General features: G+C 34.7%; 2 protein-coding genes across 5 annotated transcripts in view; one reads left to right on the top strand and one right to left on the bottom strand.

The window, feature by feature from the left end:
- Window positions 1–27991, bottom strand: part of DIP2 (disco-interacting protein 2) — a 64858-nt gene that overhangs the window by 22883 nt on the left and 13984 nt on the right. For 3 of the 4 annotated variants that reach the window (XM_034983598.2, XM_034983600.2, XM_034983602.2), the window contains one exon: window positions 165–293. In XM_034983598.2, coding sequence (XP_034839489.1) covers window positions 165–293 — 129 coding nt within the window. Of the gene's footprint in view, window positions 1–164; window positions 294–14291; window positions 14373–27991 lie in introns of all 4 variants that reach the window. The other variant, XM_034983601.2, reaches the window with a different exon arrangement.
- Window positions 15370–16223, top strand: LOC138404475 (zinc finger protein 317-like). The gene has a single exon (XM_069508538.1). The coding sequence runs from the start codon at window positions 15396–15398 to the stop codon at window positions 16212–16214; it is 819 nt and encodes a 272-aa protein (XP_069364639.1). The 5' UTR covers window positions 15370–15395; the 3' UTR covers window positions 16215–16223.

Here is a 27991-nt window from a genome sequence, read left to right as displayed (position 1 = left end):
AGATATGTTTAAATCCGACACCGCATCATCTTTAGCCCAATGTAAAGAATTGCCTGCTTCACAATCTTTAGATACATATCATTATATTCAGATTTTAGTACATTTCTTGCGGATTGATGCAAAGAAAGTCATTTAGTTGTTCCGAGTTCATAAACGATACTCACAAAGGTCGTGTCTCTCTCTGTCAGGACTCTTGGCCATCATTGAGGTTCGTTTAGATGGCATAGGAAGCGATGGCTTAGGCCGGTTCTGCATTTCCGCGAGTGCCTGTTGTACTGCCTCCTGTCTTACTTCTGTAAAACGATTGTGTATTAAAAAAGATAATCCAAAAAACTAAGGTAAAAACGAGGCACATTGGCGCAAAGCTGAAGAAGCAACGCGTCATTTCTGAAGTGTTTTAAGGTATACCCGGGCCGGGCTCTCTTGGCCACGTGACGCGAGAAAATATACCTTCGACAACATTTGCGTAAGTCATATCTCATAAGTCTTATCTACTTTATTTTTTCTAGGTCACAAGAACATAGTGAACTGTAAGTACGTGTTAGAATAAACTAAGGACAGTTATTGGACTGTAAATTAGATGTAGAAATTAATCATAAGTAGAAGTTTAATGTACAATAATATTACTTATTAGCACATAGGCTAGATGGTAGTAGCAATAAAGCTGCCATTTTATAATGGTGCTTTATGGTAGGAAAAAAAATATCTCAAAAGTTAGAGATAAAAGTTTACGCGATAGAAAAGAGGCGATTGTAAGATTACAATCGGAATGCTTAGTGAGCTGAATTGCGTCGTTTGTTTGAACGTCTTGGCGGAGCGAGTCTTCTGTACTTGAAAGGTACTATTAAAGTATTTGGTTGTATATCTACTATTTATCTTCACTGCGTTAAGTATGTGTGAAGCAATTTGAGTATATGATTTTAAATAAACAAGATGATGAAGAACCCGACTATTAGGTACTCTCCCCCTTAAAACTAGAAATCAGTCAACAGACAGACGGTTCGTTTATACTTTAGTAAATACATTATACACGATATCCTCGGAATCTATAAAACAATGAGAGCTTTCATTTCATACCAAATCATTGATCTCAAGTTCTCCTCTTGTCGTATTTCTGTCATATCAACCATTTTGAATTTGTCATAATGACACATAATATGTAAGGACACTCGGGAGGCCGAGACAAAGCTAACTTTCTTTCAGTCGGGTAATAATCGTATTGTATTTATAGTTTAGTTTATTCTGAAAACTACTAGAAAAGTAGTAGAAAAGACGCGTTGCCGCTCTTCAACTCTGCGCCAATATACTTTGAGAATAAAAGTGATACGTCAAAATAAAGCAAATTGTAGAAATCTGAAGCGTTTCTTTGACTCTTTTTACTTTAGACATTTAGGTGTCTTTTAAAGGTAATAACAGATATGCAACAATTCACTGCCAGATAAAGATAAGGGAGACAGAGTTATTTATAGATTTTCACACATTACACAAACTCGATGCCGAATCTACTCCAACTCGCTCACAGTAAAGCATAGGAATGTGAGCTTGAAATATTTTTTACGCTGGAATTTCCAATATTCGATCCGGTATTTGACAACTAGTCAAATCAGTAACTTTGTATCAAACGCAAGATTCTATGAAATACCGGTATGTGACGTCACAATCATTTGACGTGCTTTTTTAGTTTAATCGATAATTATACACACAAAACTAACAAAGGACGTGGATTTTACGTATATTGGAAGAACCTCTATTTAATAATCACTGAGAAATAATTTATTTTTGACATTCTCAAATACTGTACTAGGTTTAGTCGGCGTTGAATCTGAATAATGTGCTAAACTCTTTGGGTTGCCGTTAAGCGTATTCGCTGTCAAAATCAAAATGCAAACAAATGAAGCATTGCGCCTACAAATAGCAAATGAATATTATTATAATGAAACTAATCAGAATGCTACCATTATAGAGCAAGGTCCCGATAGAGCCAGACCTGCCTTATTTTCTGAGTAACAAAATGTGTGGAGTAGAGTAGTGTTTGTACGTACCTAGAAATCAGTACTCAGACTTAAGGTGATTTGATAGACCCAGCGGCGAAAATTCAAATTTTAGTTAGTTTTTCGAAAATGGTAGACTAATCATACATCGAAGGCTTATCGAAAATTCAAATTTTAGTTATTTTTCGAAAGTTTTTAGTTCTTTTTTGTCGATCAAAAATACTCATTTACTTCATATTTGTTCCTGAAAGATAATTTTCTGAAATTTCCCAGATTTGCACAAATATGAAGTAAATGAGTAGGTATTTTTGACCAAAGTTTTTATGGAAAAACATGTAGAAGTAGATGCATAAATGTTATGCGCGCAAAACTCATTACCATAAGCCTTCGATGTATGATTAGTCTACTATTTTCGAAAAACTAACTCAAATTTGAATTTTCGCGGCTGGGTCTATCAAATCACTTTAAAGAAAAGTGAGTAATGTTTTTACGTAACTTCAGCAGCTGATATCTTTTAATTGCCCCCTGGATCAAGCTAGTAAATATGCGAACGTTAAAGGTACGTAAAAACACTACTCTATCGCACACATTTTGTTACTCAGAATATAAGACAGATCTGGCACTGTTGGGATCTTGGTCTATTACTAACATATCCCACTGCTTAACATATCAATAATAATTAAGTATAATATTAAAAACTACGTACTTTTATATAGAATATTTAAAAAAATCAAATATCTCTCTACTATTATTGATTAAAATAGCCGTAATTCAAAACCACATATTATAATAAATAATTTAAATTTAAATTCAAGTCATTGTACTAATTTATATAGATTTATAGCAAATCATTTATAGTGAATACAAGAAAAATGTTGAAGTCACCAAAAATGTTGTTAAATAATAGTAGTTTGTAACTAGTAGAGTTTAATTTATAATTGCTAGAAAACGCATGCTTTTAGTAATCTAACACAAGTCAATTGGTATAATATTAATTCAAAGAAGCCATCTGACTAATTAATTTTACTAGAAAAATTACACAAATAACATTTTACCATAAAGTAATCGAGTTAATTAAGCATTATGAAAATAGTAGCTATGTTTACACAGCCATATCAATTCATTCTATCTTAACTTCAATCTAATATCAGAGTAATTTCAATTAACTTATATAATGAAATGATATAACTGGAATTATCAGACGTGCAAGTATGAAAACATGCATAGTAGTTTACGTGACACGAGCGTGTTCACAGAAATAGTGTCAAATTAATAAAACACATTTACGGGTAGCATGCTAAACTCATTCTATACATACCGTGTTCAAGTCAAGAGCGTTAGTTTTACACAGTTACCTAAATCAATATTGTTAATTGTGTCAAACCTGAAGACTTAAACATTATAATAAAATTAGTGACATGACTGATTGAACTTGGATGTGTTGATAGTCATAAGTGACCCCAGCAAGTGTTTATTGTTTGTATATTCACTTAATAATAAATTTGCATATGTTAAAGTATTTGCCACACAGGCGTGCATTAGTTTTATGTATTGTGTAACAGTAAATATTCATTTCTCATAATAATTGTATTGAGAAACTCTCTGCAACTTACTTATAAAGCGATATTAGCTCGAATATTTTCGACCCGTACGGGACAGAAATATAGAATCATAACATAGAAACCGCATTTCTAACAAAATAATTATTATTATTAGATAAAACTTCAACCAATTAAATTAGTGTGAATCGCAACAGGGTCATGATTGTGTTGTACCTAGGTACTATGTCAGCGACACTGGTCGCTGCCATGATCGGCCGACTCAAAGTGACAGTTACGAAGTTACAATCGAATAATAGAAGTCAATTATATGTATGGAAGATATTATGTTAAGCTTACGTAGTTTTTAGATAGAAAATGGTGTGACGCGTCCAGCACCGAACGCATTTTTTTTCTCAACAATAAAAATACGTAGTTTAACTTAGTGACACAATGAAAATCCAATTAAGTCTAAATGGCGTGTCATGCCCTTTTCTATCACTATTTACAAACATCCATACTAATATTATAAATGCAAAAGTGTGTCTGTCTGTCTGTCTGCTAGCTTTTCACGGCTCAACCGTTCAACCGATTTTGGCGAAATTTTGTATGTACAGAGATAGCTAGCATCCCGGGGAAGGACATAGGCTACTTTTACGTTCCCACAGGCTTTTTAAAAACCTAAATCTACGCGGACGAAGTTGCGGGCATCATCTAGTTTATGATAAGTTTAAAAGGGTACAGCAATTTTTTTTTTAAAGTAACTGCCTATCACTTGTACGGTGTACCACTTAAACGAGTAAGCATTACAAGGTCAATACTACGCAGACTTTTTGTTGAATGCAATCCTAGTCAATAGTAAGTTTTTATGTTCTAAAATTAAAGATTACATATTATGTACATTATTTATATTCGACTTAATCGGCAACGTAATGGCGTACATGAGTAGAATAGAATATATTTTTATTTTAATAAACTTTTACAAGTGCTTTTGAATCGACAAAGTAATTTACCGCGAACCATTTGAAAGTTAAATATAGTAGGTAAGTAAGCGGTGAACATCATCATGATCAACCGATCACCAGATCATTGCTGAGCACGAGTCTCCTCTTAGAATGAGAAGGGTTTCGGCATAGTCTACCACGCTGGCCAAGTGCAGATTGGCAGACATCGCATACCTTGAGAGCATTATGGAGAACTCCCAAATATGCAGGTTTCTTCACGATGTTTTCCTTCACCGTTAAAGCAAATGATATTTAATTGCTTACAACTCACATAACTCCGAAAAGTTAGAGGTGCGTGCCCGGGATCGAACTCGCGACCTCCTGAATAGAAGGCGGACGACTTAACCACTAGACTGGCACGGCTTGTATACTAGGCAATCACGGTTTTAGTGAACTAATATTGTTGATACCTACTTGATTATATAATCGCTTTGTCTAAAAAACTTTTGAATATATTAATGACATTCCTGATCGATCTTCTAAGCATATCTATGGTAGTTTATGCAAAACTTTAGTCAAATATGAAAAAATCTACAGCATTCGCGGTACAGCATAAACAAAAACCCAACAACTGTAATAAGCCCCCAGCAAATAGAAATGAGTATTCTTTGTTAAAGAGTAATCCCAGTGCGGCATAGCACATCTACATATACTAATATTATACTTAATCTCTATATATAAAAATGAATCGTTGAATGTTTTGCTGATCGCAAATCTCGAGTACAGCTGAACCGATTTCGCTAATTCTTTTTTTGTAATATTCCTTGAAGTACGAGGATGGGCTCTTACGGAGAGATTTTTTTTTAAATTGCCTGAAAAAGAATCGACTGTTAGGCGGTACGAAGTTCGCCGGGGCAGCTAGTATTAAATAAATCCTTTTGCCCTAGGATACTCCCTTTATGTTTAATACGTGATATTTCGACTATATGTATATGTATCTTTGTTTGTTCATTTGTTGTTGGGACTTGCGAAAAGGATTCTGATATAGTATCATCAATTTATAATAGATAGCGCGCGTGGCGTTCATACAAATGAAAAAACCACCCAAGTGCGAGTCAGGCTCGCGCTATGAGGGTTCCGTACTACAGTCGTATTTTTTTGAATTGAAAATACTAATTATTAGTTCATGACCACAATTTCATTATTTTTGTGTGATCTAACCCTAAATTCACGGTTTTCAGATTTTTCCCCAAATGTCAGCTACAAGATCTACCTACCTACCAAATTTCATGATTCTAGGTCAACGGGAAGTACCCTGTAGGTTTCTTGACAGACAGACAGACAACAAAGTGATCCTATAAGGGTTCCGTTTTTCCTTATTGAGGTACGGAACCCTAAAAATACCCGAGTACGGAACCCTCGGTGAGTCTGACATGCACTTGGCCAGTTTTTTTTAATTTTTGACGTATTACTGTCCAGTGTCCTTTGAAGAGTTGTGGTTTTAACTTTCAATACGGGAATAAAGGTACCAACTTGTACTTACCTAATAAGCGTAGCGAAACCAATAATTAATCTATGCCCAATAGTTAATAAGCTAATGAATAGTTACTAGGTATAAGGTAGTTTCCTACTAGTTTGCAAAACATTTTAATCGTACGTAGAATTTGAGTCGAATTGATTGCTCCCAAGTGAACATTTGCGCCGAAAACACGTATAATAAATATACTTAAAAACACTAAAAGCAAAAACACCCAACGCGACGTGGTTTACCAGATATATTATTTACTCCAATGCTTTTACCAGGTTATTGGAGGACAATTTATAATATTATGATTTATGAGTAACTAAATGATGCTCGCGACTTCATCCGCGTGGATATAGTTTTTATTAAACCCCGCGAGATCCTCCTTTGATTTTTTTGGTGTACAATAAAATAAACATTAAAAGCGTCAAAAGTAATGGACGGACAGAAATAAGTACAGAAAAAATAATATAAATGGAAAGTACACGTTTGCCTTTATATTGGATGCTTAAAAGTGAAAGAATATAATAACAGAACGTATAATTATAATAATATACTTCAAGTTTACAAATGGTACAAATGACAAAAACGAGGAAGAAAACAAAAACTCATAGCTCGAATGCAGTCTACAGAGTTGCGGAACTTCATGTTTATTTTCATATAAAGTGAAATGGTACGGATATAGTATATTTTATAAGATTATTAAATACTAGCTTATGCCCGCGACTTCGTCCGCGTGGACTACAAAAATTTCATACCCCTATTTTACCCTCTTAGCTGATGAATTTTCAAAATCCTTTCTTAGCAGATGTCTACGTCATGATACCTATCTGCATGCCAAATTTCAGCCCGATCCGTCCAGTAGTTTGAGCGGTACGTTGATAGATCAGTCAGTCAGTCAGCCAGTCAGTCACCTTTTCGTTTTATATATTTAGATAATAAATACACAGTGGATTTTAAATAAACTATTGGCGACACATGCAGCGGAAATGTTGCGTGTACAAGCTGTTGATTTTCTCTTGCACGCACATGTGGAAGACATTTTTTAAAAACAATATTAAATGTCTAAAACATTAAGAACATCTAAGCTCGAAGCTACAGAACAATTTAACAGCTTGTTAAATAGTTCTCTTTATAAATATTCTGCTCGTGTAACTGCTAACCCTAGTATGTTTTATTTACATAATACGATAATACGAAAAGATTCATATTATTAGATAAAAGTTTACCCCAAATGACAACACACGTGTCCATGCGGCTGTGAATTAGTCTACGCACGAGACAACCAATTGTAAATCTAGACTAATTATTGAACTAGTTAACACTGAAATTACTCAAAAATTGTTGGTTTTTAATGGAGACTATTGGACAGACATTTTAATACGCCACAGATTGAGTTGTCAAGAGGACGCAGTTCGGTGCTTTCTTCATACAAACGTAGGAGGGTGATTACTACATCATTTGATATTGTACGCTCAAAACTAAGTATTATATGGGTTTGTCTTGCCATTATCTATGTTTATTGATATATAAAACACTGAAAAAATATTGATTTTAAAGTTACGAGTCTCGAAATATTCCTAATTTTACACTGAATTTATGACAAATATAACACCCATTATTTTTGACTTTATTTTAAGAAATAATAAACACTTAAGAATACAATGTACTAAGTTAAGATAGATCGAAGTATAATAAGCCTATTATGGATGTGGTGTAATCGCATAGTGATCCCAAAAACATTTAGAAAAAAAGAACTGCATGTTATAAAACTACTAGGCAACATTATAATATAATGACAAGTTTTCCCCTATGTATCGCTTTAAACTTTCAAGTATTCTTGTGATAAGTTTTCGATACTTTGGAAGTGCAAGCAGTGTTGTAATGTGCAAGGAATGTATCAGTCCAGAAAAAGGAAGAACAAAAAAGTAGCGACATAGTATATATATGTATCGAATTGTGTAGATTCCGAAAATATACATTAATAAACTTACGTGAAAATTCTTAATGTCGTGGGGTAATTATAGATAAGGATTTTATTCTGAGCTTCATCTTGTATCCTTACAACCGTATGTGAATGATGTGCATGTATCTGATACATGCATGCATTCACTTGCAATACTTTAAATGCAATATTTATTACTAGGCCCGAAAAGAAAATGTACACAAATCTACACAGTGTTGTGATAGATTAGTCAATATCTAGTGCAATTAAAATAGCTTTATTTGCAATCCCCCACGGAGCTTTCGCTAAGCGCTAAATCCGTGCAATATCCAACGATCATGAGCTAAGCCGAATATATCTTTCACTAGTGCGTCGTATTTTAAACTGGCCTATTTCAATTTACAAATAGGTAATCTAGCAGCTTGTAAGTAGGTATATTCTATTGACATTGATATTTTGATTTTCTATTTACATTCCTCCTACTGGCCTATCGGTTAAGTATCATTGTAAAAAATTATAAAACAACCCATCTTCAAAATTCTGAATACGTTCTAATAAACCTTTAACTGATCTGGATCTTGCTTTCTTGTAACGACCATTGGTTCAGCGCGTTGACTAATCGAATGTGAAATAAACTTAATATATAGTCATGTCATAGTAATTGATACGCCAAGGTAAGATTAAAAGGCTGAAAGATTGTGGACTAACAGCCAGCGCGTGCCAGACCTTCGTCATTTTATAAAAGATGGAAGTTTCTCTGCGTATTATCTCCAATTCAGGGAGGAACGGTACGCGACTATGAAGTTTAGATCATGGTGGCTTTGGGAGATAACACTTAATAAAGGTGTAAAAAATCTTACGCTATAATTTCAATAATATGTAATATTTATATCACTTTTTATTGCATGATACCCATAGATGTCGCCATGGACGATAGCATATAGATTATTGATTGGTGACGGTTTAGACCGGCCCATCACCGCTACCGGTTTACCGTGTAGCGGACTTCCTAGAGATGAAATTCAAAAACTGATACAGGAAATTGGAGACTGGTATAAATACATTTCTATCTCTGTTCTATCTCTGGCGTTTCTACTTGCTGAAAATCGAGGTCCTGGTCAGATTCTAACTTCAAATGGAATAATTATTTCCACGCAAAATATGCTTCAGTAGCTTTAAAAGAGATAAATCAAATGTAACATGTCACTAACAGTAATATTTTTAAAAGAAAACATAAACAAGAATTCAAATGTAACTATTTAGAGGAATGGAAATCGAAATTTTAAAAAAATGTGTCTTTAATTTTACCGTTTCAGTTATAACACTTCCCTGGTTTGTTTTTAATGTTACTGTTGTTGTGTATGATGTTGTAACTTTACACAAGGAATATTTTTCTTTTATTACTGTTGAAAATTGTAGCTATTTGCAACACAGAATTACATATATCTAACAGTTCTTTGTATCAGCAACGTCAACCATGTCTTAGATACTATATCAACTAGTAGTACCTACAGACATTCCGTAAGGATACAATCACAAGCACTTATATCAATTTAACATTTAAGAAAGTATGTCAGTTGCTAGCATGTTAGGGACCTTTTCCTATGCATATTCTACTTTTGAAATAGACTTTAGTATCTGCATTTTAACAATTTAATACAACTTCCATCCAATTTCAATTTCCAATCCAATTTCAGTATTAAATTAATGTAAATTTTACAAGCGTATGTAGTACCAGCTTATGCCCGCGATTCGTCCTCGTACTACACAAATTTCGATCCAAAATTCCCCTATTTCACCCCCTTAGGGGATGAATTTTCAAAAATGCTTTTTTAGCGAATGTCTACGTCATAATAGCTATCTGCACGCCAAATTTCCGCCCGATCCGTCCAGTAGTTTGAGGTGTGCGTTGATAGATCAGTCAGTTAGTCAGTCACCTTTTAGTTTTATATATTTATATTTTGGCCTTTTGCGTTTTTGGCGTTGTGGGTCTAAACGGTTTCGTGCACTATATATTTTTTTAATTTATAGACTAGCGCTTGGCTGCAATCAGACCTGTTGGCAAGTGATAATGCAGCCTTAGATCATGATATATAACGTAACAAGGAGTTAATTTCACGTTTGATTATGTTGTGCTTGTAAGCCAAACAAATTTGAATGTAAAAATCAATGTCGATACCCAGAACTCTGAATAAGAAATACAGAGCCTTAGATAAAGAATAATTAATCTGAGGACAGAACATTGGATTTTGCTAATAACAACAAAAAACTAATAAAGCTTAACAAATATGAAATCGTAGATTTAAACAATCAAAAATGATTTTTTCATACACAACTTGCTTCTACGCTGTATGCATATTTTGACCGTCTTGTTTTTGGTAAATATATTAAGTTAACAAATCCCGGGGGCTCGTTGCAGATCTGCTTGGCATTTGCGGTCAAGGGTTAACGGGGAGAATGGATTTCTGAGAGACAGATGCTAGATTACGGTGAATACTGACTAGCGAACTGATTTAATAAACTATTTCGTGTATTTAGGAGCAGCTTTTTTTTATTTTAATGTGAAAAATAATAGCTTTTTATCATTATTTTAAATTTTAGTAATTATAAGTCCCGCAAATTGCTATTGCGCTGGAACCATGTCTGATTAACATCGAAATGACGTTTGACGTATATTTGAGTAACAATATAGCATCAGCTCGAAACTTCAGTCTAGTGCTGACGTCACTAAAATGCCGGCCCATTAGCAATTTGCGGGACTTATACTAGCCTATACTACTTACTACTAAGAATTTAGGCCTTTAAAAATCTATTATCCGTGCAATAAATCAGGTCGATTCGTTGCTCCGTTGCGGCGTGACTGAAGGCAAAACCAGAATTTACTATTTATAAAATGGGTAATGATAAAATCAATCAATTGTTACTATGAGTTGTCTCACGACGTTACCGTTCTCTCGTGATTCGTGAGAGAAGCATATTCCTTGTTCCCGTGAAGTTAAAAGTTACACTAGTATAAGGTTTACTGTCAAAGATTTTTTTGTTTCTTCTCATACATATTTTGCAGATCAGTGTCTTTTCACCACGGACTAGCACGCATTGTTGTTCTGTTAATCTTTAACGACAGCAGTACAAAGGAGTCATGAATCCGACCTAATCTTCATTTTATTTTTTACTGATTTAGTATTGCTGCTAATGAAGCAGTAAATGAAGTATGATAGAATAACTTTTATAGTAAAAGACATTCAAGTCGTGTCGTATATTGCGTGCTAATAAAGAGACTTTTGTCCTAAAGTGGACTCCAATAGGGTATAGATGATGAAGATGTTCAAGTATCTATTCGTTTTAAAAATCAGGCATTTACTTTTAAAAACCTTGGATGTGCCTGAATGTTACTTGGAAGCTAGGACTCCCGAGTTGACGTGCAGTACTTTGGTTTGTTTATTTTATTTTATTTATTTACATGTTAGCCTTTGACTGCAATCTCACCTGGTGGTAAGTGATGATGCAGTTGAAGATGGAAACGAGCTAACCTGGACGGGGTATGGCAGTTTTTTATTAAACCTTTGGATTCTACATAGCATATGAGTGTTTCTTGAATTCTTGATGCTTTAATTAGACTTCGATTTTGACTCACCGCAGTTATTGGGGTCGCAACACGTCGACTCGCACAGAACTGGCTTTCCAGTTTCACGCACTAACACGGACCAACACCAATCATATATTCACAAACTACTAAACAAAACGACTTATTTTACACTATGTTCCTTTAAGCTTAAGATACATTTTTGGTCGTGACGGGAGACTTCTTTGAATAATCAGGACATATTTTGTCCTGAAGGTACTTTAGTTATGCCAAGTTTACACAATAAATTCGGACAGTGCAAGTTTAATATTTCTGCTCCGAGGAATTGTGATGCTGTTATTTACAATGTAATAATGATTTATATAATGTTGGTCGATTCATTATACATGTGAATTCCGATTAGTAACAATTTTGTTTTTAGGAATCCGTATCTCTTTTGAGGAAAAATAATCTTTATAGAATCACTTCATTGTCAGTCGGTCGGTTGGTTAGAAAATAGGAATGCATGGAGGTATTAAGATGAAATTAATCATTACCCAAATTATAAAGTGAAAGTGCGTTTGTTTAATGGTTTGCCCTTCAATTACGTCGCAATGGATGACGTGATTTTTGGCATGGGTGTAGTTAAACAACTGGAGAGTGACAGAGCTACTTTTTTAACACGGGATTTTATAAACCGAAATACGTCGCGGTTATCGGCTAGTATCAAATACTTAGATCTACGGTTTCTCGGATCAATAAAAAATCAGGCTTCTAAATACGCGCAATAAAAAAATACGGTCATTTATGCTCCATATTTTGGCACTCGCAAATAAATGAAAACCTTAAGTGTACTTTTACGTAGATCTAAAATCAAGAATTTTGGCTTTGAAGCTCACAACACAAGTAAAAATCCGGAAATAATTAATTTGTAAACAGATATTTTTATTTCTTTGTGCTGGAACGCCGTGTACACCCGCACATATCCTTAATTATTGATTAAAAGTTGACCGAGATATAACCATTTGAGAACCTGGCTTTTTGAAAGAGGTGAAGATCCGTTGAGGAGTTTTGTTCTCCATCTCCGAGGATATTCACGCGACCTTTACCAAATTAAAATGTGACCACCTCTGGAGCATGACCTACCCATTGAACGACTCCTGTAATAAAAACCCTTGAACGTCTCAGTTCCTTTCTATATGACATAATCAATAGCCTATCATATCATTTAAGATATTTCAAACGGTATTAAATGAAATTTGATTAATTTGCACTAGCTTAAACTCAAGGTTGAATAGCAAAGAACGTTTTCCTGAGCAAAGCTTTATTACTATAAGTATGTAACTTTTAACAGTGGTAATAGAACTTGTTCAGCTTGCTAAAAACATGTTTTTCGAGTTTAATAGGTGTATTGCAATTCCTCGATGACTTTGTCTCTAATTAATCTATATTTATAATAAAACAATTTGAACTGGACGATCTCTGTACATACATTATAATATTTTGCAAATATTAATCGGAGGAAGCATTATTATCAATATAGCCTAGAACAGTATTATTTTTAAGTTTTGTTTGTCACTGCGCATCATAATGTAATTACTGGAAATTACTGAACAGATTCGAACGCAGGTTGCAACAGTGTCATCCAATAAAGTTAACTTTTAATGATACGTAAAGATAAATCAAACATAGTCACGTCCACGTTTATTAAAAGCTAGTCTATCAGAAAGATATAACTAAGAACTAAAGTGCTTATTAGTTAAAGATCTTATACAGGCGAGCGTAATTTAGGCACATGAGAAAAGAGTAAAATGCAGATAGATAATACTAAATACAAAGTTGGAAACAAACAAGTAGGTTAGTAAACAAAACTGAATTCCATTTTTTTGTCAGACAAAACCATAGACATCCCGTCACAGAAAGATAACATCACACAAAATATATGACCAATGACTACCATTTCAATAGACAGCGATAGGTTCTTTATATAGTCGACGCTTCTTATTCACGTATATTTTGTAAAAATGCTGCGAATACAGAATCCGCCAATACGGAACGTTAATTTGTATGTAAAACGGATCCGTTGCACAGCATAAACCAAATCTTAGCAGAAAATAGACAGTAAAGACTCTCTCTCTCTAGATCTCTTTGTTAAGTTCACTTTTTTATTTTAAGCATTTAGATAACAAATTTGATATTTACATAGGTTCTTAACACCTATAAGCCTTGTCGACTTGTCTGGGTGCTGCAGATTTCTCTATACAAGCAATACAAATATGTGTTCCTTATTGTGTTGTTTCACTTGTATTGTTTTTAAGGTTCGGTATCTCCAGAGAAAAAGGAACCCTTATAAGACCACTTCGATGTCTTTCTGTCTGCCGTATCTGTCAAGACTCATTAAGGGAATCAGAACCTATATGGTACGTCCCGTTGACCTAGAATCATGAAATTTGGCAGGTAGCCATGTCTTATAGCACAAGTAAAGGGTTAAAACCGTGAATTTGTGGTTTCACTACAAATTAATTCTTCTTCGATGGTACGGAACCCCTCGTGTGCCATTCCGACTCGTACTTGACCATTTTGTTTAATTATTTTCATAGACAAATTTAATGACATAGTTATGAAGCCAGTTAACCATTCGTTAACCATTACTTCAGTTTTCAGGTTTAATATAAAATCAATAAATAGCCTTCAAACGTGTATAAGGAAATTTTGAGCCGCATGCAGAAAGTGATCACAACTCTTTTTGTTCGCGAATAAGGAGCGTCAACTGTTACGTATTGACTCACCCGAATGGTAGCGACTCTCGTTCCGCGTAAGTCGCCTGTTGGTTCTCCCGGGCGGAGAGCGCAGCGGCGCGGCCGACTTCACTGCGACGCGATAAAGAACCACACGTAACCACAAACACAAGACGTAGGCCGAGTTGCCGACGCCACAAAAGTTCCTAATATCAAAGGACTATGGGCATTTTGGACTAGACATGTAAAACACCCTCAACAGTTATGATACTTATGTCAGATTCGAAAACATAACAAAAGAAAATAATTAAATAAATATATGTCCTGAAAATTATAGCCCTTGTCACTCGGTAAGATGTAAAGATTACATCCAAAATAAGAAGTTATGGGGGAATAAAGAAATTCATATACATACATACACCCTGAAAACATTACACTCCTTTTTTGGGCAGGTGAGTAATCCAGAATTATTTATATAAAATGAACCAACACTCTAGTTTCGAACTTGAATTCATTTTTTTCCTGAATATGAAATAAAGCACACGGAAAAAACGTTCCCTCTGACGTAGGTTTCATATCTGTTGGTAGGTTAGCCCAAGCTTCATACAAATGTTAAAATGTACCCATACTCCTTTGGGATCGAGTCAATTTATGAAAACTTATTATTACTAACTACTATCTATGACTTTGTTTACAAATTCACAGTTAATAATAAATGGAATCGTTTACTAATAAATGTGTGTATTAATTCAAATTAACTATATTATAAAAAGTTAAATCACCAAACGTAAACGGTTTTGTACTCGTAGTGACTAATTAATTTGATTAATTGATGATAATGGCGTTTAAACTATTTTTCAACATAAATATGACTCAATCCCTAAATTAAAGCCCTATTGTTAAATCTATTTCCTATTTGGAGGTTAATATAAAACACGCAACCACATTTCATCGTCAAGAACTTTCGTCGTTCAAGATTTTATGGATTAGAAATGGATCATATTTAATTTTTTTATCCCGCCTTCTTGCACGCTATGTACATTTGACAGTAAAAAAATATCGGTGTTATTTTGTTTTTTTTCTTTCATTGACGTTTTGCTATAGTTCGTAAAAAATATCTTACAAATATCGTTTCCTTGTTTCGTATTCGTAATAATGAATATCAAAACTGTTGCAGCTAATGTGAAAATAGATGTGGTAAGATTGGATTCTGATATTATAGAAGAACACTTACGTTCCTCAACGGCCGTTTTACAAGATATATTGACTGCCAATAAATTCGAACTTGGTGACGGCTATGGGTGTACACAATGCGGCAAACTTTACAAAACTGCAAGTTCGCTGAACATGCATCGGCATCTAAAACACCCCGCGGACGAAGTTGAGGTCGAATGTACTCGTTGCAAAAAAAAATATCCCTCGCGGTTGAGCTTACATAAACATGAACGATACATGCACTTGTATGATCACCGGTGCAAAGCTTGCTACAAAACTTTTCAAACGGCATCGCTTTTGGCTAATCACGAGAGTTGTTGCGTCGAAAAGAAGACACCTTGCGATGTGTGCGGTAAAATATTTAATTCGGCGCTCGCTCTCCGGAATCACAATAAATATATGCACCCGGAAAATTCGATCAATTCTTGTGAAATATGTCGACGTACGTTCAAGAGTTTCCGCAGCTTATCTAACCACATGGCTGCTGTACATCCTACGAGAGCCACAAGCTGTCGAAGGTGCCATCGCTGCTTTAATTCAGCAAGAGCGCTACAATATCACACTTTGAATAAACATAAGTCTGATGGAGTATCATGCATCTTTTGCCCTAAAATGATGAAGTCTAACAGTGGTCTTTATCGCCACTTACTTAAAATTCACTTTTCTGTTAGTAACTACTGGTGTGAAATCTGTAAGATCAATTTTAATGGATCTAAGGCTATTGTTCAACATGTCATGGATGTCCATACGGATAAATAAATTGTGCTAATACAATACGCAGTTTTATTTACTTACCTATGTATAAACGTGGTTAATGAGGTCAAACATACTTAGTAGGTATAGTAAAAGAGAATTTCAGATAATAAGTAAATATTTAATGTAATAGGTAAACGCTTTTTTTCGGTATTTGGTAACGCCAAAGAATGAGAATCTACAATTGATATGCAAACAACTCTACAATTAACTAGCTTATTCACGCGACTTCGTCCGTGTGGACTACACCAATTTCGAACCCCTATTGTACCCCCTTAGGGGTAGAATTTTCAAAAATCCTTTCGTAGCGGATGTCTACGTCATAATAGCTATCTGCATGCCAAATCTCAGCCCGATCTGTCCAGTAGTTTGAGCTGTGCGTTGATAGATCATTCAGTAAGTCAGTTAGTCAGTCAGTCAGTCACCTATCCGTTTTGTATATAATTAATATTAATATTGGAACCATATCAGAACCTGCCTGTACTCAAAATATTCTTAAACAACATGGAATAGTATAATTTTAACTAAGCAGATATCAACTACATAATATAAAACGGCGAACTTAACTAATTCATGTATTTCAAGGCAACGGGTGTCTATAAAAAAGTTCAAACGCGACCTTTGAGTTTTGTGATTTTTTTACTAAAAGCATCGAGGTGTGACCGTTAAGTTCTCGAGAACAGTTCAATCTTTAAACAGCCTCCTTGCGATCTTCATTACTCAAATTCGTTTATGTATAAACTCAAGGGTCTCGTAATATATCTACGACTATGTTTATTATGATTATTTTATTATTATAATTAGCGACCCGCTCCAGCTTCACATTGGTTTTTTAGACTTTCGTTTATATTTTTAACTCGATGATGCCCGCAACTTCATCCACGTAGATTAAGATTTTTTTAATAGCATGGGAACTCTTTAAAATTCCGTGATAAAAAGAAGCCTATTCCAACTAAGAGATTAAAGGTATCTTTATACTAGTTTTCGTCCAAATCGGTTAAACGGTTGGGCCGTAACTACGTAACAGACAGACAAATATACAGATTGACTTTCGAATCTATAATATTTGTAGGAAGTATGGATAACGAATTAAATGGAATACTATTTCGAGCATAAGGGATTTAAACTATTAAAACTACAGAGATATTTTTTAAATTAATAATTAATTCTTGATTATTCATAAAGCTTTTACATTTTCATACTATATACGGAAATAAATTAGTATCAATATATTACATACGACGATAAAAACTGATAGTATTAAAATTCTATATTAAACTTTAAAATGTATTATGTAGTTTAAAGAACCAATAGCATAGAATAATGAATTTCAGGAAGCTAGTTTATGTCCGTATCATGGAGATTTGTTATGCCCATTTGCACAAGAGCGAAGTTCAAATGAGCATTGCTGCATGAAGAAAATAGTTTTACAGGTGCTTTAATGATTTGAATACTGATTTTATTAAAACATAAATACCGCACCTAACAGCGAGTACTTGGCACAACCTACAGCGACCGTCCTACAAGTACATTAAAGCCTTAAAGGTTAATGATAAGATTTGTTTTTAGAAAACTATAAACGACATTCATGGATTTGGGTCATTATTTTTCCATTTCCTTTGAAACCTTTCTGTGAAAATAGAATCTAAATTATTAATTAATTGTAAAATGAAGCAGTATTAATATGTAAATGAAGGCATGAGGCCTTTTTAAAATCATAAATAGTTTTTTTTTAATGAAGCAGTGGATCAAGTCGCTATCAAAGACATCGAAAAGGGATGCATGATAATTTAGATGCTGCCTATCATGCATACCTTTTTTCTCATTTAACTAGTACCCTTACCACGAGACTTAAAAGGCTTCCTATTTATTTCTTATGAAAACTTTCTATTTCAATGTGAAATCGTCTGAAATTGTTAAAGTAGTTCCGTGAATTCATAACGTCAGTATTCAATCTTTTCACTGAATTCAAATTTCAACGTAGCTCCTATTGAAATAGACTTTTTAAAAGATATCTTAAGATTAATACAAGAACTGCTCGCTATTACCACAATATTACATAGTAATTGGTTGGAAACTAAACCTTTTAAAATGCCCAAAATCGCTCAACGGGCATGAACATGGACAAAGCGGATTATTGTAATTCCCACTAGTTCATCAGATTATAGAGTCATTGACATTCGCAGACTGTCTACTGACTGTACTGAAAAGTCTTGTCGAAAACGTTAATGGTCCAAACGTAGTTGCGCTGCGCTGCGCGAGGCGACGCAACGCGGTAGCGCCTTGCTTCATACAAACTCATATAAAATATGCTCGCGACTTCGTCCGAGTGGACTACACAAATTTCAAACCCCTATTTCACCCCCTTAGAAGTTGAATTTTCAAAAATCTTTTCTTAGCGGATGCCTAGGACAGTAAGTTTTTTAATTGAGTATCGAGCTAATTGAATAGTAAACTTGGAAAAGCAATGGTCCTACAAAATGGATGGTATGACTGGTGCGTTCCCCACTCCAAATATGTCCAAATAACGAAGTCATAAAAATTATTAATAACTACCTCTAGAACGAGAATTTTCACAGAGGAAAACTTGGGCGTCTCGACAAACGGAACCTACTCACGAAGATTCAGCCTGTTATTAATCACAAAAAAATCACTCGGCGGCTGCTGGACTATCAAACATTCACATGTTTAATGTTTTTGGTGAAAACTTACAGATAATTCCACGGCTACAATTTGTTTGTAACAACTAAAATTAAGAAGTATCTTTTTTGTAAAAATAATGTAATTGGTATCGGTCATTCCATAGACTTGTTGCAGTTTTTCACTACAATACTAATGGCTAATGCAATTTTGTCATAAAATAATGGATCTTCTTTAAACAATGAGTGTGCATTTGCAAACAATCCTAAGTCCAAACATATCACTTACCGTGATAACATCAACACCACTTATCTACTTGTGTACCTACTATCTATAAGTATCTTATACTTACAAGTAGATACAAATAACTAACTAAGTATAACAACTAAAGTAAAGTGAGTGTAATACTTTTATACGAAGTTCATATTTTATATAACACCAATTAATAAATTACTTAACGCGCGGGAATATAAAATGTTTTTTTTTTCAAATTATTGAAAAAAAACGGGAGATTTGACATTAAAATACTCATAGCATTGTTAAATACTTCCAGTGTTAACATATGACAATATGATGAGTGGTATCAGTGGTTGCGATAGCAATCGTTCTGTTAGGTAAGAGTTTCAGCATATAAATATTACCATCAGGCTTAAGTCTGCATCTGTGCCAGGTCTGTGTGTTTGTTCGTCCTTCCGTAACAGCTATTTTATTTGAAAAATCACTTAGAAAATGGACATTGAATTGTAATCATTATAAATACGTACCTTTCGCTGAACACAGCGCATCGCTATATCTGTTAAAATATCTACAACTGCGGAAATCCACATCCGTGGCAGTGATCGTCAACAAAAACACCTATTTCAATGTAGATAATTAACTTTAGGCCAGCTTTGACTCGGGAACTTGTTTGTCGAGAACGATTGTATTTACTCACCGCCAAACTGTATACCTATATAAACACTCTACCGTTGCCAATGTTGAATTGTTTTTAACCAACAAATGTGAAACAAGGGGAGTTGTAGGTTTGACTGCTTTATTTCTTTGTCTGTGTGTCTGTAGCAACCTCGTTTTCGAATTGGAATGCATTTTTTTGTGTTTCATAACATATATGTTCTACTGTAACGTTACTTAACCCCCTAACCCTCTATTATAAAAAAAATATCAACCCGGGTAGGCTGTGGCAATAAATATTTGATTTACATCATATCACCCACCCATTATCACTCCCACAACTAAGACGAATCACACACCACATCCGATTTATTGAAATCTGGCCACCAGTTTGGGTTGCAAGCGACGTCAAACCGATTTTTGATAAATCCTTACCGAGTAGAGCACCTTTCATCTGGTTGCAGGATGGTTTGTTCTCAGAACTTCATATTGCGCGACAGTGTTAAATATAGTAAAATTTAATGGCTATAGGACTATTCTACTACTACAATAGAAAATGATGTAGTGATAAAAATATAGCGTGCAATAGAAACTTTAAGGTGGCTACACATGTAAGTAACTGCGAACTTTACAAAAGAGCATAAACAAACATTTTGCGCAAACATGCTTGAGCGTCTGTAGGAGGATTTTGTGCAACGAGTACACTGTATTAGCATACCAAAGTTTGCAGGTATGTATATATATTCACCTTTAAAGATTCACGTGCCTCGGTATAAACTCTAAACAAGCTTATCATTATTTTTAATTTATTTGAAACAAACGTGTTCCAAATTACATTAAGCCAGTCCTAATGACATTGAATACAATAATATAGTTCACTCAAAACGACATGCCAGAAAAACGATTAACTAATTATATATTACATAAAGAGTACTGAACGGCTAACTACAAAACGAATAAAAAAGTGATTTAGAGTACCCAACATAACTATGTACGTGATTCAATCGGTTACTAAAAGGGACTCTTGGAATTCGTAGTAGCCACTTTTTGTTGTGTGTCGATAGAAGAAAGGCTAATGATCTTGGTAATAAGTGTTGCGCTCTATAATTTTATGGGTATAGTGGTTGTCTATTTTTTAAGGCGGTTGTGGAGCTGAGTAAATACAAATAGAGTATGTTCCGGATTCGGATGTCGTTCGTCATATCATTAATGACATTCGATTTCAATACATCTTGATGCGTATATTCTCTGATTCAGATCTAGTGCATCTAGTGCACACTTACAGCTGCAGCTTATTCCAACTTCGGCATAAGTAAATTTTGCAATACGTAGTATTAATTAGTTGAATATACAGGGTGTAACCAGAACGCTAGCAAAAACGAAGACAGGTGATACTACTGATTATTACCGATATAACACCAAAAAAAAACGCGAAAAAATTAAAAAAAAACCTACATTTTGAAAAAGTTCACGATATATTGCAAATCAACATCTGACTGACGCTAGAGGTCAAAATACAATTTATTTTTGTCTCTCGATTTTAACATGTGCGTAACAGAAAAAAATATTAGTTGTTAAAACCTATAACAAATGGAGTGATTTTTTGGTAGTGGCAACACTCTTATGCCCGGTGAACGATACCCAAAACTCGTCATTCTGAAACTGTTGTCAAAAAATGTGTGACAAGTGAGGTAAGCTGATAAGCTTTAATAAATTACATGTGCGTAACGCGAGCATAAAATGTAAACATATAAGTTTAGTGTTTTCAGTTATTTAGCTGTTAGATTCGGAAGCGGTCATAAATTTGTTCAAAATTAAGTAACAACCATTGAGATCTAGTTATTCGTTTCAGTAACAATAAAGATTTTATAGGTTCTTTGACATCTGCGTAACGGACCAACTAAAGACATTTTCATATAGAGATTTAAAATGTTGTTTGTACATGTAGGTATTACATTATTTTATTTTTACTTTTGCGATATTTTATAGGATTAAAAAACTGTTATTTCAACATTAAATGACATCCGTAGGTATGTAACAGTTTTTTAGAAGTATCGCAGTACTGTTAGAATTAGAAAACTGTTTTATGTTTGAATCAAATCCCTTCGGCGGTGTTCCCTTTAGATTACAACATGGGGTTATTCAAGGGGTGGACCAACAAATTCCTAAAAGGCCGGCAACGCATCGGGCGGCGGTTCCTCTGGTGCTGCAAATGTTCATGGGCGGCGGTAATCACTTAACATCAGGTGACCAGCCTGCTCGTTTGCTCACTATCTCAATTTAAAAAAAAAATATGTTACTTCATCAGAGCTAAGCATATGTGCATGTACATATATAGTTTGTATATTCAGCCGCGCTTGTCCCGGGAATAATAAGAAAAATTTTAACGATGTTCTAACGATTTGTTAGTTAAAAAATCCTTAATAAATACTCAATTCATTGTTTTATTTTAAAAGTGCCTTAATATCAACATGAGCGTAACTTTTAGTACATGTGCGTAACGACTTATTTACATGTGCGTAACGGTAATTTTTTTTGAGACAAGCCCTTACAAAACCGCGATTTCGTTTCTATAGTAGTAACACCATTGTAAAATTTCGACCTTTTTTGCATTTGTAATACTAACATTTTTTTTTCTTTTTACAGATATTGACCGTAAACTATTAACTGGACTAAATTAAATTATTTGACGATTCAAAAGCATTTGTAAAAGCTTACTTGAATAAATATATACATCAGCAATTAAAACTTATTCGACTAGATAATTCGCTATAATCGAAGACTGTTAAATTAACATAGACCGTCTAATACTACTGTAAAAATTATAGTCTTAATTGATTTTTAAGGGACATACTATTATCATTCTGTATAATACTTACGTGGACGAAATCTGTTTATTGTTGAAAATAAAAGTTAATTAAGACTCTTGCATTTTGACCATGACACGCTTAAAGGTTTGTACGCACCTGAGCGGCGCGGCGCGTCGCTTCAGCGAGCTGCACTTCGCGGCACAGAGCGTCAAAATATCATTTCTATCATTTTGTATGGCGCATATCGCACTAGAGCGGCGCTGCACAGCGCTTCACCGCGCGTTGCCGCGCGTCACGGCTGGAGAGAATATTTTGAAGCGCAGCGAAGCGACGCGCAGTGCAGTGACGCTAGTGCGACATACCCAGCGGCGCGGCGCGGCGCTTCAGTATGCGTACGTTGCTCGAATAAGATACACGCGCATCTTGTTAGGTATTTAAAGTACAGGCAAGAATCGGCAAGATAGCTCAAAATAAATAACGTAGGTTTAATTTTTGGCACATGACGTGTTCCTCATGCTCTTAGAAGTATATCCTCAAAAGTCCCAACCCCTAGGATGTCGGCTTCCCCCCTTCCCAGTGTCTAAATGTATAAATGTCTCTCCGAGCGTTATGAGAAAACATCAATGGTAAAAATAATCCTGATTAAATAACTATAATATATTATTTACATATTATATCTACCTACTTCATCTAGGTAGAATTAATAGTTTCGGAAATATGCCTACCTATTGTTGTACTTGTGTTTATATTATACTAGCTTATGCCCGCGACGTCGTCCGCGTGGACTACACAAATTTCGAACCCCTATTTTACCCCCTTAGGGGTTGAATTTTCATAAATCCCTTTTTAGCGGATGTCTACGTCATATTAGCTAGTTAGCTAGCCAGCATGCCAAATTTCAGCCCGATCCGTCAAGTAGTTTGAGCTGTGCGTTGATAGATCAGTAAGTCAGTCAGTCACCTTTTTCTTGTATATAGGTATTTAGATATAATATGTACCTGTGTTTACCTGCCTATTTTATATATTCTATTGCACATAAAACAAAGACATTTTGCGAAAATGCTTTTTCTAATGTAATTTCCACAAAACCTAAGGGACTAGCTGATGCCCGCAACTTCGTTCGTGTAGATATAGTTTTTTTAAAAATCCCGTGGGAACTTTTTGATTTTCGGAACCCTCATTGCGCGAGCCTGACTCGCACTTGGCCGGTTTTTTCTCTTCCATAATTCGTTCTTCTTCTGCACACAACAAAGAAATAATAATCAAATCCTCTTCACTGTCGCGACGTTCTCGTCGATCTTGCGACGTTGTTGCTCGTACGCGAACGGGTATAAAAGTGACGCGCAAGTGACGCGAGCTGCCGCGTACTGAAGTTGTAGTGCGGTAGGTACCGTCGAGCGGCCTGAGGTGATGCGTTCTGCAGTCGGACTGAAGCGACGCGCCGCGCCGCTCAGGTGCGTACAAACCTTTAGTGCGTCCGAACTTTGAATTCAATATTGACTGGGAACGCGTACGTGCGGCGTGCCGTACAAGTTGCGATTCAAGTTTTTCACTCGTTCCGTAGACATAGATCTTCAATCTTTTTATTACGCGAGGCATATAATAGAAGAAGGGGCGCGAATATGATATTATTACAAAAATTCCGATGCATAGTGTAGATAATCGCTAAATCACGGAATAATTATTGAAGACAAAAACTTGTACAAAATATGTAGGTACTTAGTAAGTTTGCAGACGTATACTAGTAAGTCCAGAAATATTAGAAACTATTAGAAGGTTAAGGGATCGTCATAAGTACTGCTTTAATTGTTTCAGATTGAATATGTAAACACCTAGTTATTCAACGATATAATCCACAAGAACCCCTCAACCAGATCGTGACCCTGTAAATCTATCACCCTGCAAATCTTTATTCCGAACATACCAAAGAATACTTTTGTATCCTTTGTGACCCCTTAGAAAAGATTTTCAGAAATTGCACACCCGAGCGAATACTGAGCGGCTCAACTAGTTAAATTATAAACCGTCAGGCAGAGGCATGTCGAGAAATTTACAAATTCTAAAATCGTTCGACTTGTGTTAACAACCAACTAAGCTTAACAAAAGAAAAATAAAGGTATAATAAGATAACAATAGGGGAATATTCAACCGATGCGTATTGAGGCTAGTTTTTGTTATTTGCGCTTTTTCGTTTTACTACAACGAATACTGGCAAGTGCGTTCCACCTCGTCCTACTGACATACTAAATGTTCACAAAAACACCAGGCGGATGGGCCCGCGAAGAGATAATGGATATGGCCGCGTATGTTTGTACGTCTTGACTATTAGGCACAATCAATTATATTTTATTAGAGAAATGGACTATTATAATAATTTCAATATTTATGTATTTGTATTTTGTAAGTAGAATATTAATATTGATTTTTTTATGTTTATTGTTTTATGCTAGCAATTTTGTTTTATTTTATTTTATTTATAAGACACATAACAGATTGTGAAAATAATAACTAAGTATAGTACAGGTCATGAATTATAAAAAGTAGTCGGTCTCCAAAGAAGTGTGTACAGAAGCAGTACAGTAATATAATGTAAAAGTCATATAAAGCCTGACCAGAAACATAAAAAACTTGCTCCAGGGGCGCCACTAGTACATGGTCACTAAATATATGCTGTTGTATAAATTAGTTTCATGGGTTTACCACAATATGGCTTGATATTTTATTTTTCTGGCATCGGGCTGCAAATGGCTTCAACACTTCATTAATTTTGAAAAGGCACATTGTTTTAAATTTAGCGAAAAGGGTGTTTGTATTTGATTATTTATCACCGGTGTTATTTATCATGATTTCTATATTAGCCTACGCAGTACGCACTGCAATCCCTTCTGAGAATTCCGAGAACATCACAATAGTAGAATTCGAACAAAGACTTAACACAATGGCGTGTTATCTGTGTTACATGGATAAATTTTTTTATCCACCAACCGTCCGAAGCCGTGAAAATACGGATATAAAACATATCTACGTCATATGTCATAAGCTACCATACAAATAGTTCTATGACTACTTCGGCACGTATAAAAAAACAAATAATGATAAATAAAATAAAATGAGTGCATAAATAACATTAATTATGTGCACTACGAGTATTAACAGTTTTCCTTTTACTACTTGAGAAAACGTATTTTGAGTTGTTTATTATGAACTAATTGTTTTTTTTTTTTTTTTTTTTTTTTTTTTTTTAATTTATTATTAACATACAAGAGAAAATTACACATAATAGGTAGCACGCATTGTAAAAACCACAGAGGTTTGACCCTCAATGCGTACGTCTGCGTATTACATCATGCCTACTTATATCATTAAAAAGTTTGAAAGCATACATAAAAAATATTATATATATTATATTATCTAGCTGGTTCTTCTCGGAAGAATGGCATTCCGATCCGGTGGTAGATTATTTTGACGATTCAAAAGCACTTTTAAATGTTTATTTGAATATTGTTTGAATACAAAAATCTTTTTAATTTTTATTTACGGCAATAGTCAGGTGATATTTGACTCCTACCTATGTGATTTGATTACGTTTACGTGCTGCTACGAGTCATACTGATATTGCTTCAAAAGAATTATTTACTGACTAGCTTATTCCCGCGACTTCGTCCGTGTGGACTACACAAATTTCAAACCCCTATTTTACCCCCTTAGGAGTCGAATTTTCAAAAATCCTTTCTTAGTGGATATCGACGTCATAATAGTTATCTGCATGCCAAATTTCACTCTGATCCTTCCAGTGGTTGGAGCTGTGCGTTAATAGATCAGTCAGTCACATTTTTTGTTTACATATTTTGATAAAGCAAATTCCACCAAACATAAACAAATAAAATAGAAATTGTTTAGAATGGATGAAACTGGTAAGGTCGTGAACAAAGTCAACAAGTCAAATTGTTTGCAGGTATTACAATGTTCGAGAAAAGCGATAGAACCAGCTAGGTCTCGTATCAATTTAACAAAGCAGTTAAGTGACTCGGAGGGATAAGAGCACGCTATTGAATAGAAATACCATACTATCCTGAATACCTAGAATAACTCAAATACCCGTAGCGACAATTTTAATCGCACCTAAACATACGTATGCGTACAGTGCATTGCTATTTGAAGGCCGATATAAAAAATAATGTTGGAACTTTTCAGAAGCTGTTTATTTGAAAACTATACAAGCTTTTTTAATCATGTTCTTTTAGGCTCAATAATGTAAGATTTAATTTCTTCGACAGGAAAAATATCTGAAACTGTTCTAAATAGATAAGTATATATATTTTTTAGTTTTAAACGAAAACGGTAGCTGACGGTAGTTAACTTTTTTGAAGTTTTCTTATTATGTGGATAGTAACGATTTCCAAAAAATTTAATGATTTTTTGGCATACCTATCTCGACATTTCAATATTATCAATATTTCCACATTTTAGGACTGCTGGAAGAAATCTATCTAAATAAAGTTTGATAACTTTGAAAACATAATCACTGTCCTTTAAGAATTAATGACCACTCAAGTTTTTAGCACCTAGAATGGGAACGGAACCCTGTCTTAAGCATGTTCCCTATCTTATGTATGGTGCACTTGACAGTTTTTGTTTCTTATGACGTTTTAAGTCTTAACGATAATTTATATACTGGTTCGATTGAAGATACGACTTTGCTAGTATGCAGAATATTTTATTACCAGCTGCGGTCCAAACTACACACTAATCTTCACCAGGCTACTTACAAACGATCGATTGCTAAATATCCTCAACCGGAATCGACATAGTGTTTCTCGCTGTCAGTTGTTCTCTCATGTATTACCCCCCGTTCCCATTTGTCGTTTATCGGGCCTGGATTTAAATCATATGTTCCAGTGGCAGAACATTTTATATGCAGCTATTCACACTTGTCGGAAACCGATTTTGTGTCAAAATGGACTGCCACTAGGACATCAAGCGACTAACGACAAGTGGGAACGGGGGCTTACGGTGCGGTGCAGCCTGCTCCAATGTACACACAGAAGCAGGATGAATTACGGTGTCATCAACAACGAACGTGACTCGACGTGCTATACCTACAAAGCGGAACGCATTTACATGCGACAATTTAGCACCGATAAATATTCAAGGTCCCATTGAAACATACTTTTATACTGTAACTCTTTAAACAACTACTACAAACTTACTAACGTCCTCTTCTATCCTGACGTTAAAGACGTTATATTTATCAGTGGTATTTAATTATAATTCCATATCATGCATAAATACTCGTATATCTTACTTTTATTTCCATGGCATAATCTGAGTATAGTCCGCTATGTTATTAAAGATAGTTTTTGTCTATATGTTATTTTAATCGAAACAGATACGAACATTTCAATTTATACCGTTTCCTACAATTTGCTACATTTCACATCA

Source organism: Maniola hyperantus, chromosome Z, assembly GCF_902806685.2.
Source record: "Maniola hyperantus chromosome Z, iAphHyp1.2, whole genome shotgun sequence".
Taxonomy (NCBI): Eukaryota; Metazoa; Arthropoda; class Insecta; order Lepidoptera; family Nymphalidae; genus Maniola; species Maniola hyperantus.
This window is presented reverse-complemented; position numbering and strand designations above follow the sequence as displayed.

Excerpts from the sequence above, each read along its gene's own strand:
- LOC138404475 (XM_069508538.1), top strand. The coding sequence starts at position 15,396 with ATGAATATCAAAACTGTTGCAGCTAATGTGAAAATAGATGTGGTAAGA.